Source organism: Meles meles, chromosome 7 (assembly GCF_922984935.1).
Source record: "Meles meles chromosome 7, mMelMel3.1 paternal haplotype, whole genome shotgun sequence".
Taxonomy (NCBI): Eukaryota; Metazoa; Chordata; class Mammalia; order Carnivora; family Mustelidae; genus Meles; species Meles meles.
In genome coordinates this window covers 24,697,896-24,716,487 of record NC_060072.1, presented here as the reverse complement: position 1 = coordinate 24,716,487, position 18,592 = coordinate 24,697,896, and the positions used below count along the sequence as shown (strand labels likewise).

The window sequence follows — 18,592 nt, the reverse complement described above, 5'->3', positions numbered from 1 at the left end:
GCCTTGGGCAGATGAGAGTGAATGGTCCTCAGCCAAGCTGCAAGGGTAGGACCTTGCTTGTGAGCTGGTGCCAGGGAGTCTAAGAAAGGGGACCAGGGCTTCCTGAGGAGAGAGAGGGCAAGGGCAGGGGTCTGGTGCCATGATAGGAGAGTAGATGTAAGGTCTCTGGCTGAGAGTGCCTTTGGATCAAGCCGAGGGGCTGGGGTGGCTACAAGGTAGGGCTAAGTGGAGTCAGAGGAGTTAAGAGTTGGCTTTGGGAGATGGTGTAATCTCAGGACTTGAATTCCCTCACCTCCTAGCAGGGTCAGCTCTGAACCCAGTGCAGCCAAGGGTGGCCACAGGGAGGGAAAGAGCAGAGAAAGGGCAGGAACGGGTGGGATATTCATTCACCCAAGTGGTTTCTCTGAGATCGGACAGGACAGTCACACCTGTCTGGGCTTGACAATCCGTCAGCTCTTTAAGGTGGGCCTAGAAATCAATGTAGGATTTGGATTCTCAGAGATTCACTCCCCCAGGAGCTGCTTTGAGTGGCTCAGAAACTAAGCCTTGAGGGCACCTGGGTGGCTCAGTAGGTTAGGTTTCTGCCTTCAGCTCAGGTCATGATCTCAGGGTCCTGGGATTGAGCCTCGCATCCGGCTCTCTGCTCAGCAGGGAGCCTGCTTCTCCCCCCAACCCCATCTCCCACCACCCCCCCCCGCCTGCCTCTCTGCCTACTTGTGATCTCTCTGTCAAATAAATACAATCTTTAAAAAAAAAAAAACAACAACAACAACAAAAAAACTAAGCCTTGAGCCACGGTTCATCCTCAGGGGACAGTCTGAGGCAAGGTCACCTCTAGCAGCCGTCTCATCCTAAAGAGTGAGCCCATTTCCCTGCAGTCCCCCCAGGGGGCAGGAGTGAAAGCCTTCCCTTTACTTCCAGGTTAATTCTGGGGGTTTCCTCTCCTGAAGGAGACTTGGGGCTTTTCTCCTACAGGCAGCAGTGATGTCTCATTCTCACAGTTCACTGGTTTCCCTCCTACCTTAGCATTTTCGACTGCAGAAATTACTTTCCTCTGTGGGGTGTGCTGTGTGCAACGTGACACTGTTTGCATGTAAACATTTCGTTACCAGCGGGACTATCCTGTCAACTTTTCTTAACAGTTGGCTTTAGAAGAAATGAAAGGTGTGCTCTAATAACTTGATACCCCGAAAATGAAGTTCCCAGGGATATAGTTTATCTCAACAACTGTGTGTTTGTATTTTATCTTACCCTGAGAATAATTACCAGTTATTTTTGGATAGAAATATGGCAGAAGGAAGGGTAGGATTAAGAGAGTCTTGGTGTGAACAGGGTCATGTGGTTAATTTTCCCTTCGAGGATCATATTAAACCACCTACCCTGCATAGGCCCAAATTCAGATTTGCAATGTCATCTATGGTGTACATGAAAAAATGTTCGTTGTTCTGCCACTCACCCAAAACCATAATCTCCATTCCCATCGAAAATACTTGTGATGCATTTGCTGGGATCTATACAGTGCAGCTGAGATTACTCTTGATTTCTTAAGGATCCAAGATTACAAATATAGACAGACGTGATGATCATCCAGACTCCCATCAAGCATGGACTACGAGGAACCGAAGGTAGAAAATACAAAAGCCAGCTGTGTACCGAGAAGTGATGTAGTTGGAGCTCAGCCAGAGGTCATATTGGACTGTTGGTAGAAAAGCAAGGATGTTCTCTCTCTCGGCATGAGCTATAGACATTGAGATGAGGGAGGAGCCAGGATGTGAAAACCTCATGATTCCTAGCCAGGCACCATGGAAGCCTAAAGAGTACCAGTTAGAACTTCCAATTTTCTGTATCTTCTGCACGTTGGTGTCCTCTGTCCCTCTTCCTTCCATTTGCCTCTTCTGTTCATTGTCTCCCTCCTCATCTTTTAGCAACGTAGTTAGTTCAGAATTAGCGGTTGGTGCATTGCTTTTCCCTTCATTCATGCCAAGGCCTCTGTTAATCTCATGTGTGGTGTTTAAGATGCTGAACTTGGATATGTGCGGGCATTGGGGCATGAACTCACCGTCAGAGTCTGAGCATGCATGCCCCAGGCTGTTTTATTAGCGGCAGCCTTGAATGGCACTAATTGAGTAGAGACAGCTGGCAGAGGACCGGAATGCGAGAACCTCCTTTCATTTACTGGTGGATGTTAACAACTTGGGGCCAAAATCATCAGGTGGGAATTTGGAGTAAAATGGATGTGTTCTTGAGGAGCTCTGCTCTGGAGTGGGCTCTCATCTTATTGTCTCCTAGGCCATTATCACAAGAGGATAAAAGTTTGTTTTTTCCCTTTATCCCACTCTCTACAACACTTTTCCAGCTTAGCGTCCAGCTTTCTCTATACTGACCCTACAGAGGAGAGGTTGTCCTTTTAGAAGCTCTTTGTAGTGAACGATGTTGCTAGTAGAGTTCTGTGTGACTTGACATTCCAGCTGAAGTTTCTTCCTTCCCTGGGCTTTGACTGCCCAAGATAAAGGAACTGTGGTAGAACCCTCCCGCCTTCCACCTTCGCGCCTCTCTCATCTCTATCTGTTTTGCCATCATGGTCCCACTGCCTGCTCTCCAGCTCTGCTCCTACTCCTTTTTCCCCTCCTACCACTGACGACACCTATAATAGACTCTTAGGGAGTTCTGGTCCCCCTTTCATTAAGATCAGAGTCAGTGCTATGCAGACTTATGTGTGATTGAACTTCTCTTTTAAAGTCTTCAAAATTGATGTTTTTATTGAATTTGGGCAACTCCAGGAGTCTCCAGAAGTAGTTACCTTATTTGGCTGAGGATTTGTTTTTAACCCCAGAATGGCACCGTCATGGATTCTGTTGGCGTCCATGAGAGACTAAGATTTGTGATGTCTGTTGGTACAACAAAATGTTAAATGGACACCCTCTCCTTTATTTTCTAAAGCCTGAAAGACTTACCAAAGTCTTGGCACCTCAAATTATCAAATCAAATAATCTGCAAATAGTTCTTGTTGGGAGATAACCGGTAAACCATTTGCTAGTGATTGGGTGTACAGAGGTGAGCAAGACAGTTCCTGCTCTTCTGAGCTTATGGCTTGCTGTCCAATAGGTGAAGAATATGGGGCAATATAACTTAGGTGATGTGAAATGACAGAGGTCTCTAAAAACTAGCTGAGGAACTTTTAGACTTGTTTTGATAGGAAATTACCAGCTTGCTGGGGTTTTAACTCGAGAGATACAATAATTCTTTCAGCAAATAATTATCAAGCGTTATTTGCACATCACTGAAAGGGTACCAGAAGTTGTACAGTACCTATTTTTAAGACCTTCTGACCTAGCCAAGACAAGGCATACAGACAGACAAAAGCACGTGGCAAGAGTCAGATGCACAGTGCAGAGAAGCACCATTAGGAACAGAAGAGGGAAAGATCATTTAGTTCAATTCAGCATATAGGAACTGAGCACCTATCGCATGTAGCGTTGTGCTTGGAGCTGGGGATACGAATGTCAGTTAGATAGTCCCTGATTGTAAATAGCTCATAACTTGCCTTAAATGGTTTAATATAAGGTCCCAAATCAGTACAAAAGAAATACTAAGGAAGAAGGTATTAATGCTGCTGGGGATGGGGAAGAATGTTGACAGAGCTTCATGGGAGACATGTTCACACTTGGGCAGGGTGTTGAAGGATTGGTAGCAGTCATCTGGCACGTAAGGTGAAGAGGACATTGTAGGCAGAGGAGCAGCCAAGCCATAAAGATGTGAACTAGCTTACTATGTAGGGGCAGTACAGTAGTTTAATAAGGGATGGAGGGATAAATTCCAAAGGTGAAGGACGTGGTGGGAAATGGTGCACGAGTGACATAGAGTTATGTTTTAGAAATCATCCTGATGACGTGGATTGGGGTGGGGTGAGGCTGGACCCAGTTAGGATACTGTGATAATATTCCAGATGAAAGACAAGGAGGATCTAGATCTAAGACTGTGACCTTGGGATGGGGCCACAGGAGACAGATCTGAGAGACATAAGGAATTGTCCATAGGATTTGGTGACTAATCAGGTGTGAAGGTTGTAGGGAAGAGCCAGGATTTGAGTATGAGGAGCATGGGAGGAAGAATCAGCTCATGGTGAAAGGCTGGTTACAAGTTCATTTTGGGCTGAGAAGCCTGTAGGACATAAATGAGCAAACATCCATTTACAGCTGGAGCTGAGGAGTTTGGGCCTGCAGATAAGTTAGGGAGTCACCAACTTATGGAAATGGATGCGATCACCGCGATCACCCATGGAACGGGTCTAGCGCAGGGAAGTGTGGGTTACGTAGTCGGGGAAGTTCTGGAACAAGTGCTTTAGAACTAGTGGGTTGGAATTCTGTAGTGTTCAGGACACATCAAGCCAAGTAGGATGGTTCATCTAGAGAAATTAAGGAGCCTATGAAACTAGGTTATGGGGGAACCTAGAATTATGGCTAAGGAATTTTTTCCCCCTGAAACTGGAAGAATTTCAAATAGCATCTGAGGGTGACTGATTTGGTGGCAGTGCTCAGAATAGATAGAGGGACCAGAGGTACAGGGGCTGGTTTAGGAGGCATTTACTGAATGCCATCTCTAAGCTTATAGGGCCTTGAATGCAGCAGGAATGGAAATGGGGGGGCAAAAATCAGTCAGTTCAAAGAAGGATCCACAGGTCATTCCCAGAGGTTGTAGCAAGTGGGAGGTCATTTTGCATTTTGCATACAATCCATTTTGCTGGATTTCAGACAGGGCTGTAAGTCCACGGATCACGTCTTGTTTTATCATTGTATCTCTGATACCTGATATATTATCATCCACTCTGTATTTCTTGAGTGGATAAATGGCTGGTATTGTTGATTGAAATGGAGGAGTCCTAAGAAACACTAGACTTGGAAAGAATGTGAGGCATTCAGTTTGAACATGGACATTCCAGTGGACATGTCCAACAGGTCACATGTGAGAGGATGTACCTGGAGCTACAGATCGCTTCAGCTCATCAAGTATTTAGAAACCGGGTACTATAGGAGCAATAAAGATGAGCATGCTACCTTAAAGGCTACAGAAAGAGGTATAAGAAGAATATGCAAATTACCATAATATGACACAGAAATTGTTAAGGGAAAAAGGGGTTATAGTGTTACAAAGATTCAGGAAAAAGAGAACTGTCACCTGATGGAGGGAAAAGCAGAAAAGTCTCCTTTGAGGAGGTGGAGTTTTGATGGGCAGAGGGAGGCAGGGATAGGAAAGAGGAAGAGGTTTGAGGGCATGGTCCAGGCAGGGGCCATGAACCAGGGCACAAAGGTGGGGGATGTCTGGGTAATGCCAGCTCACCAGGTTTAGCTTGAATGTGCAGGCCTTGTAGGAGACTGTATTATGTGGAAGAAGAACTGAGTTGAGGAAGATGAAAACAAGATCCTGGTTAGATGGTCTTTCCCCTTGAACATCAATGCCCTTTGTCTCAGGTCCTAGGGCATCTCCTTCCCTGCAGCTGGTGGGATCAGGAACTCACTGTTTGCCATTCAAAAGAGCCCATTTGCTACAGTATTTTTTGGTGAAGGAAGAGCAAGCATGCATTTTGCTGTGGCTTCTTTCTTTAGTGTCTAGCCCTCAGGCCCAGCCCACCTTGATTCCAGGAGCTTGTGGAAAGAGGCTCTAAAAACTCGCACTGTATTGGAGATTACCTAGGGTGAGCATTAATAGGAACATTCCTTAAAAGAGCAACCAAATAATTTTTTCTTTACAGCCCCAGGATCTTCAGGGAGAATAGGGGTTGGGGTGGGGAGAAGAGCGAATGAAGTCATTTCACAATATTTATTTGCATATGTTATAAAAGATATTCCAAAAGATTAAACATGGGAAACAGAAGACTACTATATTCTGAGTATATCCTGTATCCCTTTGAAACAGATGTGCAGACATCTCACATCCAGACCTGGGTACACATTTTAGACTAAAGTAAAACTTCATGTATTGATCAAAGGATTAAAATGGAGTGGATGTGTATTTATGGCCATGAATAAGAGAAAGGTAGGTTTCGTAGTCTAGAAGACTTACTGTCTCTTAAGAGCTTTGGGACCTTCATTGGTAGGTAAACTGGAGGCCCTGAACACACTAGTTTTTTAATGTTAACGTGGCATAATATGGCTGGAATTTCCTTCCAGAGTAACAAGTAAATGTTATAGTTCTCGGATGACCTGAGTTTCTGGACTTGAGCCTAAAATGACAGAGAGGAGCCTTGAAGGTACTGGCTAACTTGACTGGTTTCAGAACCCTGAGTACTTTTATACGTACATTGAGAACTTCTCCCATGAACAGATGAAATTCATTGAATAATATGTTGGGTACACTTGTAATCAACACTTCTGCCAGGCACGTATCAAGAGCTTTACGCACATCATCTTACTTCATTTTCCCAGCAGTCGTTAAGGTAGGCATTTTTTCCTCCCCATTTTATAAATTTGGAAACCAAGGCATAGAGCGGTTACCTAGGTGGGAAGTAGTGGTTCTGAGGTTGGAACCCTGGCAGAGCCCACGCTGAAGCATTCAGTCTTAATCACCAGACCAGATGGCCCGGCATATTTGTAAAACTGCCTTGGATTAGAAGTGGGAAGCTTATCTAAAACATGTATTTATTCTAGTAACCTCATAGGTTATTCCATGTGTAGGAAATGCTGTGGAATCGAAGACTCAACATGGTATAAATTAGTTTACCTTCCAGCAGCGTCACAGTTTGAGAACCTTTGGATGTTTGTCTCTGTGGAACAGAACAGACTTTCAACTTAGGCTTATGCCAGATATTCTCGATAATTAACGAAGCTGCTGGGACCAATTCTAGGAAAAAATAACACTTTAGCATCCAGAGTGATGTAATCGGCAATGCTGGCGCCTTTGCTGTGGTGCTTCTTACACAGAGCACCTTATTGACATCACAAAACCTTCTGAGGGGCTCCTTCTAGTCAGCAAAGGTGCAAAACCACCAGGGGCCAGGGAGTTTGCCTCTGCTGAGAATAAAAGCCATGCAGACATACCAGCTGGGGCTAGTTGTTTCTTCTGTCCTCCAGCTCACTTGCAGGCCAGGACTCCTGCTGTGTGTGTGCAAGCAAATGCAGTCCTTGTCACTCTCCTGGGAAACCCAGAGTTTTGGCTTTACACACAATCTAACAAGAAAGAATTTTTTTCCTCCTCCAAACCATTGCCAGGGAGATGAATTCTCATCACCTCATATCTGGAGTGGAATCTTTGGAAAACCCAGTTCAGAATTTTTGCAGAAGCTGCTACAGGGTATTTTAACAACAGGTCCTAAAATCTTAAAGGGCCGTTGATACCCATGAAAGTGAAGCTCGAGAGGCCCTTTAAAGTGTGTGTAATAGATGTCCACTGTAGGAAAATAAGAAAATATAGATTTAAAAAAAAAAAGGCCCCTTCATGGAATCCCATTTTATACACTAAATCATCTTTAATGTGGGAAGGGAAATAAATTGAAGGAACCATCTGGATGAATACTGCTATAAACTTGAGTTTTACAGTGTTCAGAGTGTTTAGGGAAGGTAACTTGTCCATACTTTTCTCCTTTATAAAATTGCTAATACCATCAGAACTGAAGAAAATTAAACTGTGCGCAGCCTTGCAGAAATTACATAGTTGTCAGATTTTCCTAAGATGGGAAGGCTTGTTTCTTGGTTCGTGGCTAGTGTACCTAGCCGCTCTGCTTGATTATGGCCAGAATCAGATGATACCTTTATCAAAATCTGTGTATGTGTTTTCTTTCCTAGACACCAAATGGATTGCTTCTGACCCCGAGTCCACTGCTATCCAGCATACATTTCTGGAGCAGCCTTAGTCCAGTTGCTCCACTGAGTCCTGCCCGGTTGCAAGGGCCAAACACGCTTTTCCAGGTGAGCATTTAGAAATGAATGTTTAAACATCCAGCTTCTAAAGGATGTGTTTCCCAATAAATACTGTAAAGATAACAGAGTTCTAGCCTACCTTTGGATAAAATGTTAAGTTTCTAACTGTCAAACCCAGCCTTCAGAGGCAGAGATTTTCATCGAGGCAGAAATGGCGTATTCATGTCAGATAAGGCAAATGGAACCATTAATTCTGCAAGGGTTTGGGTATCTTCACTGACTATGAAAACTGGAAATTTATCAAAGAAAGGGGACTTTAAAAAATGAAGAATATACTGACACCACTTGAATTGAGAAACAAAAACAGTGAAGAATGTATACTATAAGAGTTATCTGTATTATTCTATGAATCACAATCAAGTTCTCCTTGTTCCATAACAAGAAAGGAGCATCCAGGGCATTTGGTTATAAACAAAGTCTTAGCTGCTTTATCCTGCACAACTCCTGTTACTGGGTAGGCGCATTTATTATTCATTCCCACACTAGAATCTTGCATTAGCATTGCTTGCGATTGTGTGGTAATCAGTATTTCTCCTTTGAGACTCAAAGACTGTTCCTCACAGATAAAGATGTTACTAAGAGAATAGAAAGGGTCCTGGGGACAGGAGTGAAGCGAAACTGGGGTAAGTGAAAACCCCCTCTAACTCTAGTCTATTTCATCTATCCTGAATCCCATGCCTGCCTGCCCCCCACCCCACTGTTTGTCTCACCCAAGCTAGATGTAGTTCTTTTGTTCCTGTTGCATCTAGCACCTACCACTTTGTATTACAATGGCCTAGTCACCTGCAATCTCCCCCACTAGACTGTGGGCCCTCAAGAGGCCAGAACTGCATCTTGTTTCTTGTTTACCGTGGCACCCGCCACCATCCCCCCAACCCCGTGTCTGGCCATATTGCTTGGCACACAAATGATGCTTAGTAATTATCACTGACTAAATGAGTGGATACCTAAGAATTCACCAAAGAATTGGGCATGTGGCTGGCTCAGTTGGTAGAGAACGTGACTCTTGATCATAGGGTTGTGAGTTTGAACCCCACGTTTGGTGTAGAGGTTACTTTGGAAAAAAAAAATAAGTTAAATATTTAAGAACCTGAGTGTTAAAAAGATCCGATCTCTGTGCTTTTTTGAGCACGGGTCATTTTGCTTATCAAGGTTAGTCCTGATCCCCTCTGTGTCAGGAACTATACATGCTGGGATTTAGGGTCTCAGAAGAAGGTGGAGCTAGAGGTTTTGATTGCTATCTTGCTTCTCTGGTTTCCTAGTAAGGTTGAGGTAGGGTTGTCAGGATGTGACTGTATATCCCTAGGTAATCAGGTTTCTCTTTTGGCCCATCTTCTCATCACAAGAAAATTGAGCTATGGTCATACACAGCCAACATGTTGATCCTCAGCCCTTTTAACTCCAGCAGAGAAACAAGAACTAGAAGCAGCGAGCAAATGTAGTACTAGGAAAAGTTTTAGGTTAGTAAACTTTTGGTGGAGAACTGAAAGACCCTATTTCCTCAAAGTATTCAGAATGTAGCAGCAGTATTCTAGTATTAGATCTCCTAAGGAGAGCCAAAGGAAGGAGTTGTTTGGTGCCATGTGTACGGTAAGCTCCATGGGTACATGGACTGCAATCTTACTTTAGTCCTACAATCCATGAAAGCCTCTATAGGGTTCATTACATATTTGTGAATAATGAATGGAATCTCACTTCCATCCTTACTGGGAATTCTACCACCTGATTGGTACAGGGCTTGGTGATCTCCCAAGGAAGCCAGGGAGAACTTTTGTTTGGGAGTTCTTTGGGATCCTTTGCCCTGGATACTAAACCTTTCCCAGCCCATCACTCCTCACAGTAACAGTGGTTCATGTCCATAGGGTTTCTACACATTAGCAGAGTATTTGGAGCTCTGGGTCTTGGACACACATACACACCCTTTTCTCTTCAGTCACCACTGCAGACCAGTGGCTCTCAAAGGTAACATGCAACAGAATCCGCTTGGACAGTGTGTCAAAAGATTTTGTTGGGCCCCAAACTCAGAGTTTCTGATTTAGAAGGTGTGGGACAGGACCTGATTATAACATTTTTTTCAAGACCCTAGTGATGCTGCTGCTCTAGGAATTCACTTTGAGAACCACAGGAGACCATTGGTTCCTAATTTATAACTAGAATTCTGCAGAAGAAATTGCTACATTGAAAGGCTACCTACTCAGAATTTTAATTTCACAAAATGTACCTGTCCTACCAGAGCCATTCAAAAACAACAACAACAAAAAACACAAATGGGAGGTAGGAATGGGGAAAACAATCATGTTTAGAGGATTGTGGTAGGGCCTTGTGCCCTCTTTCTGTGATTGGGGTCCATAAAACTAAGGAAAAACAACTTTATACCTTTTAAAATATTACTCTTCCCATGATAAGAGCAGTTGTGATAGAAGTTGAAAATAGCAGTTTTGAAAATAGTAAATAAAACATGGTAAGAGGAATATTCAAAAATTCAGATTATCAGCAGTGCTCCTTTTGAACTATTTTTCTTTAAAAATAAAACTTCCATATATACTAGACATGGAGGAAGGCTACAATAAGTTTTAAATTATGCTGGCAAATTTCCTGTTGTGAGGCTTGGAAAGATCAGAATCTTTACTCAGGGTAAGAGTTGACAGAGCTGAGGAGATTTTGCACAGAACGTCCACTGATGTAATTATTGTGGCAACTTAGAGCAGATATTGAAGAATTTAAGGAAAGGGGAGAGAAGATATTAGCCCCTTTCTGGAAGAGGTATATTTAAAAATAAAACAAGATTGGTCTGAAAAGTTTGGCATTTTGAGCTTATTTACAAGGTGTCTGTTCCACTTCTGAAACAGATTTTCATCAAATCTGGCATAGGTACAGATAATATCTTGAAAACAAGGCAGGATTAAGATTTTTTTGATTTTATTTATTTACTTGACAGAGAGCCAGAGAGCAAAAGTGGGGTGAATGGCAGAGGGAGAGGGATAGCAGGCTCCCCACTGAACAGGGAGCTCGCTGTGGGGCTCAGTCCCAGGACCCTGGGATCATGACCTGAGCTGAAGGCAGATACCCAACCGAGCCACCCAGGCACCCCCAGAATTAAGTTTTCAATTGAGAATGTTTTCTGAATGTTTTAATTCAACAGATCTAACCCAGAAAATATTTGCAATGCACTGTTATTAGGGATTGTAGGGGAATATATATATATTGTAGATATATATATATATTTATAATCTGTATATCTATTATAATAGATATATAAACAAAACGTTACAGGAACCCAACAGGGAGTTAACTTTCTAGCTGGGGACTAGAAGGTGGCTCCATGGAAGAAGTGGCACCTAAGCTGGGGAAAAAAGGATAGGATTTTGGCAGAGAAAAGCACCTTCTAGATAATCTACATGATTTGGATATGCAAGAACACTATCTGTCCAGGAAGGGACTGGGTGATTGGAAAAGCAGCTGTGGGCCTTGACTGGTTTGCTCAGGATTTTCCACCTTAGTTAGTCTCTCGATAACAATGGAAGGTTTTCTAAGCTGGAGATAAAAGAACAGATCTTAGTATACTACTTTTTAAAAAATTTATTTGATCTCTTTGGCCTAAACTTTTCATTATTTCAAAAAAAAATAAAATAAAATAAAAATTTATTTGAGGGAGAAGCAGACTCCCCGCCAAGCAGGGAGCCTGACATGGGACTCAATCCCAGGACTCTGGGATCTGAACAAAAAGCACCCACTTAACGGAGCCACCCCGGCACCCCTAAAATCTCTATCTTAGAAAGATATTGCTGAACAAGCATGGAGGAAGGATTGAAGAAAAAGCAAAAAGTGTAAGGTGCAGGAAGATATGAGGAATATTTATACTACTGCAAATACTGAGGGAAAAATCATCTTTTAGAATAGTAGAAATACGAATAATTTAGAAGACATTCCAGAGGTAAAATTGAAAGACTTTTAGTTGGGTTTGAGGAGTAGGAGGCAAAGTGAAAATTAGGACGAGGCAAAGATTACTTATGTGATTAAAAAACTGGAAATGCGGGGCACCTGGGTGGCTCAGTGGGTTAAGCCTCTGTCTTCCGCTCAGGTCATGATCTCAGGGTCCTGGGATCAAGCCCCACATCAGGCTCTCTGCTCAGCGGGGAGCCTGCTTCCTCCTCTCTCTCTGCCTGCCTCTCTGCTTACTTGTGATCTCTCTCTGTCAAATAAATAAATCTTAAAAAAAAAAAAAACCTGGAAATGCTGTAAGTAAGCAGTTAACATTTATTGAGGGCTAGGGTATGTTAAATGTTGTTCAAAGCACTTTTCATGGCTTCTGATTTAATACAGTTGACCCCTGAACAATGTGGGGAACTGGGGTGCCGACCCCATCCTCACAGTTGAAAATCCATGTATAACTTTTGACTTTTCAAAAACTTAACAGCTGACTGTAACACACATTTTCCATGTTATATGTATTAGTATGCTGTATTCTTATAATAAAGTAAGCTAGGGGAAAGAAAATTGTAAGGAAAATATATTTACAGTACTATAATGTGTTTACTGAAAAAAAAAATCTGCAAACCTGTATTGCTTAAGAGTCAACTGTACTCCCAACAGTTCTTTCTGAAAAGATAAGGAAACAAAAAAGCCCAGAATTGTTGCTCAGTTGACCCAAGACCTCACGTTAGTAAGTGGCAGAGCCCTGACTAAAGTTTTTAGGGTCATGGTCATATCACCGCTCTCACCAACTTCAGAGTGAATGCGGAATAGGAGACTTTGGGTGAAGACACATTGATGGGGATATCTAACTGACAGCAGGAAAGGATTGTTGAGGCCAGCAGAGGAGAAAGGAAGGCTGAGAACAAAAGTTTGGGGTAAATGTTGCAACTTAAGCTAGTGGAGGTAGGGAGTCAATAAAGATGAAAGAGGCCAGAAGAGACAAGCAAGAGAAACTACAACTGAGTGTATAGAAATAAAGAGCAGAAGGCAGAAATCAGTAACAACATACTTTTTAAAACAGGAAGATTTAACAAAACGAAAAGCTGCTTCTTTTGAAAACACCAATAAGATGGACAAAGAACAAAATGAGAAAAGATTGCAAATAAGCTAAGAGAATAAAGATTCAAAACCTGCTCTTTCTTAAGTCAATGGGAATAGTAGTTAAGAGCAGGGATCTTAATAGAGTATGAACTATATGCAAATCGATTTGATAATCCAATTGAAATGGATAAAATTCTACAAACAACTAAAATTCCAAAGTGTCAGAAAAGAAACAAAAACTTTGAATATGACAATGACCATTAAAGAAACTGAAAGAGTATTTAAAGAGCACACTCACACCAAGCCCTGCCAAAAATAAGTTGGCCAATTTGGTACAAAAAGCACAGGATCTTTTAAGTTTAAAACTTGGCTTTACTGCTTATTAGTCTTTAACCACTCAGAACTTATTTGAGCTGTGTTTTCTCTTCTGTCAAATGGGGATAACCAAACTTACTTTAGAGGCTCCTAGATACCAACTGAAATGACAATCACTGATAAACTGTAAGGTATGAGACATAACAGTTATTGAAATAGTTTGAAAACTGAAATATATTCTATATTTATTGTACTTCTAACTTGTGCTAGGCCCTGCAGTTTTTTAATGTTGAAATTTAATATTAACTTATCTAGACTAAATAAAAATAAAGCTGGAAGATACCCCTGGAGATCATTTTGGCACATGTCATTCTGGGCAGCGAAAATCTAGCTGTGAATAGTTATGTATTAAAAAGAGGCCTTTAATTATTCTTATTCAGTTGGGAGTACAGTGGTGGTATTTCCTTTAGACCGGAAGGCTACCAAAGCATATACTTTTATCTCATTTATCATCTTAGTTACCAACGATACAGAAATTAACTTTATTCTTTGTTTTGTCACTTAAGAGTGATCTATTAAGTTTGGTATTATTTATCATTGTAATTAAAAAAATACTTTCTCAGCTTCAATATATATCTTGCTTTCTAAATCTTTTAAGCTAAAACATTCTGCATTTTTAACAGTTACTGAGAAGCATCATTATAGTACTCTGGAAAAACAATGGCCATTTTCAAAATAGAGTATTAGAAGTTTTACATGTGATCAGCAGTCAGTTGTCTGTGGTTTTCAAAATTACTTTAAAGCAAAAAACAAAACAACAAAAAACAAAATTACTTTAAAGCAAATCAGCATTCTAAGTAGCTTGGAACCTTTTAAAAGGAGTATTAGAACATGCTTTAGCCCCATATGTACATTTTTTTCCAGTGGCCTAGGCATATAAAATAGGGACATTTTCTGGGCCTTATCTCCTGTTTGCTATATGTAATCTTGATCTCATTCTGTGCAATAATTTGCAACCCCTCCGTCCCAGGGGTGATCCACTATGGTCTGTCTAGGAATGTAAAGAATTCATGTTTGTCCCAATGGATCTGTAATAATTATTTTAAAAATCTTCTGTCCCCTACAGTTCCCAACACTGCTTAATGGCCACATGCCAGTGCCAATCCCCAGTCTGGATAGAGCTGCTTCTCCAGTACTGCTTTCTTCGAATTCTCAGAAATCCTGATGACATCTGGCCACAGTTAAAGACTTATTAACTGATGAAACGAATTTGTCCCCATGGGCTAGTTTACCTGTGTCATGAGAAGGACATTGTGAAACCGGCTGTTAATTTGGTTTGCACTTTTCATAACATGGATGGTCTAGATTTATGTTAGCATTTTTAAAACTTTTTTTTTATATTCAAGTATATATGAAGATCTGTTTGGCATTAAGTGATTTTTATGTTTTTGTTTTTATATCCTCTTAGCTCTTAAGTGTTGAACACTGTTGACAGTGAAGAACTTTTCTTAATGGTTTTCAGTGTAACTAATAAGGATGTGAAGCTTTCTAATTTCCGCATATGCTGTACTATGCTTATAGACACTATAACCAGCTGTGCCTTCCTTTGCATTTAGTTTTATGTAAATGATTTATATATTTTTTAGTATTAAGAAAAAATGTTTGAAAGACAAAAACTAGTATCAAACAGCTCTCTAGTAGAATCATTTTTCACAAGTAGGCAAAATGAAAGCATATTCATATTTTTCTTTTTTGCTTTCAATTGTATAAGAATTGCCTTAGAACCTCTTTTGAACTGAAGTTCAGTAAATGTCCGATTTCATGTTTTTATAAAAGAAACTAAGCCATATTTAGAAAATAAACATTCATAAAAGAAAATGTTTTAAAGTGCATTTTTTAAAAAAAATAAACTTTGAAAGGTTAGCCACTTAGCTGTTTACAATCTTTTAAGCTCCTCCCAAACAAAAACCTGAGATGGAAATCTACATCAAGTTCATTCCAGCCATGCCCTTGGGGTATCTCCTATGTAAGCATATTCTTATTTCAAAAAATTAGCTGTGGTTCTCCCAGTTTTCCATAGAGTCACACCCCTGATACATTTCCTGTATCGTTATGAGTTAGGGTTTCTCTAAACCCCTGGAACTATAATTAACATTTAAACATCCCATGCTTAGGAAGAGGCTTAGAAACTGGTTGATGAACCTAACAATTCTGTAATATCAGGTGTCTTCAGGTGTATAACGCGTAGCCTTGTTTGTGGAGATGGAGAGGTAGGATACACTGTTTTATGTATCACTAAGTTTATGGTGAGAATGAAGGAAACTGAATAGAAGAAATATGTAACTCTTTAGGAACCTCATTGTGGAACCGAACTACTAACAATCTGGAGCACTCAGCAGTAAATTCTTTTGTGTAGTGTAGAGCAGTGAGAACAGAAACATTAGCAGTGCCACTCTTAAGGCATTGTTTTGTACATGAAGTAGGAAAGTTCTAATGTGAAAAGAACTGGAAAGTGCCCAGTGCTTTCAAGATCATCATCCTTAACTGTTAAGTAACAAACCAGTTTGAAATGTGGCTGAATAATGGATTCCACAGTAGGTATTAAATGGCAAGATTATGAAAAAATGAGTAAAAATAAAGCTTGTAAAAACAAATATTCCTTGAATTTTCAAAGAATCTAAAACTTTGTTATAATGCTTAAAATCTTGAGATTTTTCCATTGGAATTAAGTGTCTCTGTGTATGGGGACGTACAAATCTCTAATATACACTTTTCGATATAAAGTTAATTCCAAAATCCACAGATATGACTGTCACATCCTCATAAGCTGAGGATAATTCTGTACTAAAATAAAAGAGCTGTTCCAGGGAACTGATATTTACCAAACATGAAATGTTAAAGGTAGAGGGGGCCTTTGAGAATGCTTCTTACCGTGGTTTCCAGATAAGGCAATTACACAGGAGCAACAGGGAGTTGCCTATGGTTGCACAGCTCATTAAAGGTAGAACAATGATTGGTGTTCAGTCCAGTTCTGTTTCCTATGCCTAACTGTATTAACTACTAGCCCAAATATTTATGTTAGGTAGAAAAAACAAAGAATATTTTTAAAAATTTGTCAGATAAAAGAATGTACTCGAAATGTTAAGATTCTTAAAGAGAAACCAAAGGAAGTTAATCAATGTACAAAAGTCACAACCGAAAATATTTTAAAATGTACATGCTGACTGGAAATACTCAAAAGATTATAAATCTGATTCTTGTATTTCCTTCCTTGAAATACTATGATAAACATACATTCTAGCTCCATTTATTAGAAAGAAAAATGCCATGATTTTTATGGATCAAACAACTATGACACAAATATAGAACTGGAGGTATTGAAGTATAACTATTATAGCGCTGCCTCATTCTGTGTGTGTGTGTGTGTGTGTACCAGGTTTCAAAGGACATATTAACTTTTTCCTTTTATATGTCTACTTCATCAGTGTTAAACTGAGATGGCTAAGGTTTTATAGACTAAACATTCTCTTTGTACACATCTTTTCTATGACTGCATATCTTCTTCATTTACTTTCATAAATGTATCAATTTTATGATTATATTATTTTTGTTCAATAAATACTTTGTGATAAAAGGTATGAGGAGGCAAGTGGGTTGGTTTACTTCCATTTACTTGGGATAATCCAAATTTTACTTTTCTGAATAGGTACAAGTTGGAAAATAAGTCATCTAGCCTTAACTATGATACATCAAAACATGTTATATATATATGTACATTTTAAAGAGATATTTAAGGAAATAAACAGAATTACTGAGGCTGACTTAGGGAAGGGGGTGAGGGGAGACCTGGTTTGAAAAGTGGTCCTCTGATCTTTTAAGTCTTAAAAGGTCTACCAATCATTTTATATTGAAATAGGGGTAGGTAAGGAGGAAGAAAAGAAACAAATTATCATTTATTCTTTTAGCTGCAACTAATATCACACTCAGTGGTGAAAGATTGAAAGTGTTTTCCCTAACATAAAGAGCATATTGCCAATTCTACTTCAACATGGGACTGAAAGTCCTAACCAAAGTAATCAGGCAAGAAAAATAAAAGAAATTCAAATTATAAAGGAAGTAAAGCTATCTCTATTCATAGATGGCATGGTCTTATATGTAGAAAACCTTAAAGAATCCACAAAAAAGTTAATAAAGTCAGCAAAATTGTAGGATGCAAAATCCACACAAAAATCATTTCTATTTCTATACATTAGCAAATGAGAGACTCAAAAAGTAGTAATTCCACCTCAAATAACATCAAAAGGAATAAAATAAGAATGGATTTAATCAAGGAGGCATAAGACTTACACACTGAAAAACTACAAAACATTGCTAAAAAAAAAATTAAAGCTATCCTGAATTCATGGACTGGAAATCCCAACAGTCACAAAGGATCTACAGATTCAATGCAATTCCCATCACAATCCTAATGGCATTATTTCCCGAGAAATAAGACAACCCCATCCTAAAATGTAAATGGAATTTCAAGGGACCCTGAATAGCCAAAACAATCCTGAAAAGAACAAAGTTGGAAGACTCACTTTTTTATTTCAAAACTTACAAAGCCACAAGTAATCAAAATATTGTGGTCGTGGCAGAACAACAGAGTTGTAGACCAATAAAACAGAGTCGAGAATCCCAAAATAAACTCTCACATTTATGGCCAACTGATTTGCAACAAGGGTGCCAAGACCATTTAATGGGAAAAGGGCAGTCTTTTTAACAAATAGTGCTGGGAAAACTAGACATTCACATGCAGAAGAACGGGGACGCCTGGGTGGCTCAGTAGGTTAAGCTGCTGCCTTTGGCTCAGGTCATGATCCTAGGGTCCTGGGATCAAGTCCCGCATCAGGTTCCCTGCTCGGCTTCTCTCTCCGCCTCTGCCTGCTTGTGCGCTCACTCTCTCTCTCTCTCTCTCTCTCCCTCTCTCTCTGAGAAATAAATAAAATCTTAAAAAAAAAAAAAAAAAGGAAATCACATGCAGAGAATGAAGTTAGATCCTTACTTTACACCACATACAAAAATTAACTCAAGATTGATCAAAGCCCTAAATATAAGCATTAAAACTATAAAACTCTTAGAATAGTGGGAAATATTCATGACCTTAAATTTGGCAGTAGATTCTTAAATATGCCACCAAGACCAGAAGGTTAAAAAAAAAAAAAAAATGATGTTGGATGTCATTAAAATGAGACTTTATGTATTAAAAGGACACCATCAAGAAAGTAAAAGACAACCCACAGAACAGAAAAAAGTAACTGCAAATCATATACCTCATACGCATCTAGTATATAGAATATGTAAAGAAG

The 18,592-nt window shown here is 40.0% G+C and overlaps 1 protein-coding gene across 2 annotated transcripts in view; it reads left to right on the top strand.

Annotated features, from left to right (window-relative positions):
• Positions 1-16,893, top strand: part of ELK3 (ETS transcription factor ELK3) — a 68,467-nt gene extending 51,574 nt beyond the window's left edge. Inside the window, exons 5-6 of one of the 2 annotated variants that reach the window (XR_006819511.1) lie at positions 7,779-7,901; positions 14,371-16,893. Coding sequence is in view for 1 of the 2 variants with exons in the window: in XM_046010838.1 (XP_045866794.1) it covers positions 7,779-7,901; positions 14,371-14,469 (222 nt within the window). In the remaining variant the exon portion in view is untranslated. The remainder of the gene's footprint in view (positions 1-7,778; positions 7,902-14,370) is intronic. The other variant, XM_046010838.1, reaches the window with a different exon arrangement.
• Positions 16,894-18,592: the final 1,699 nt, after the last annotated feature.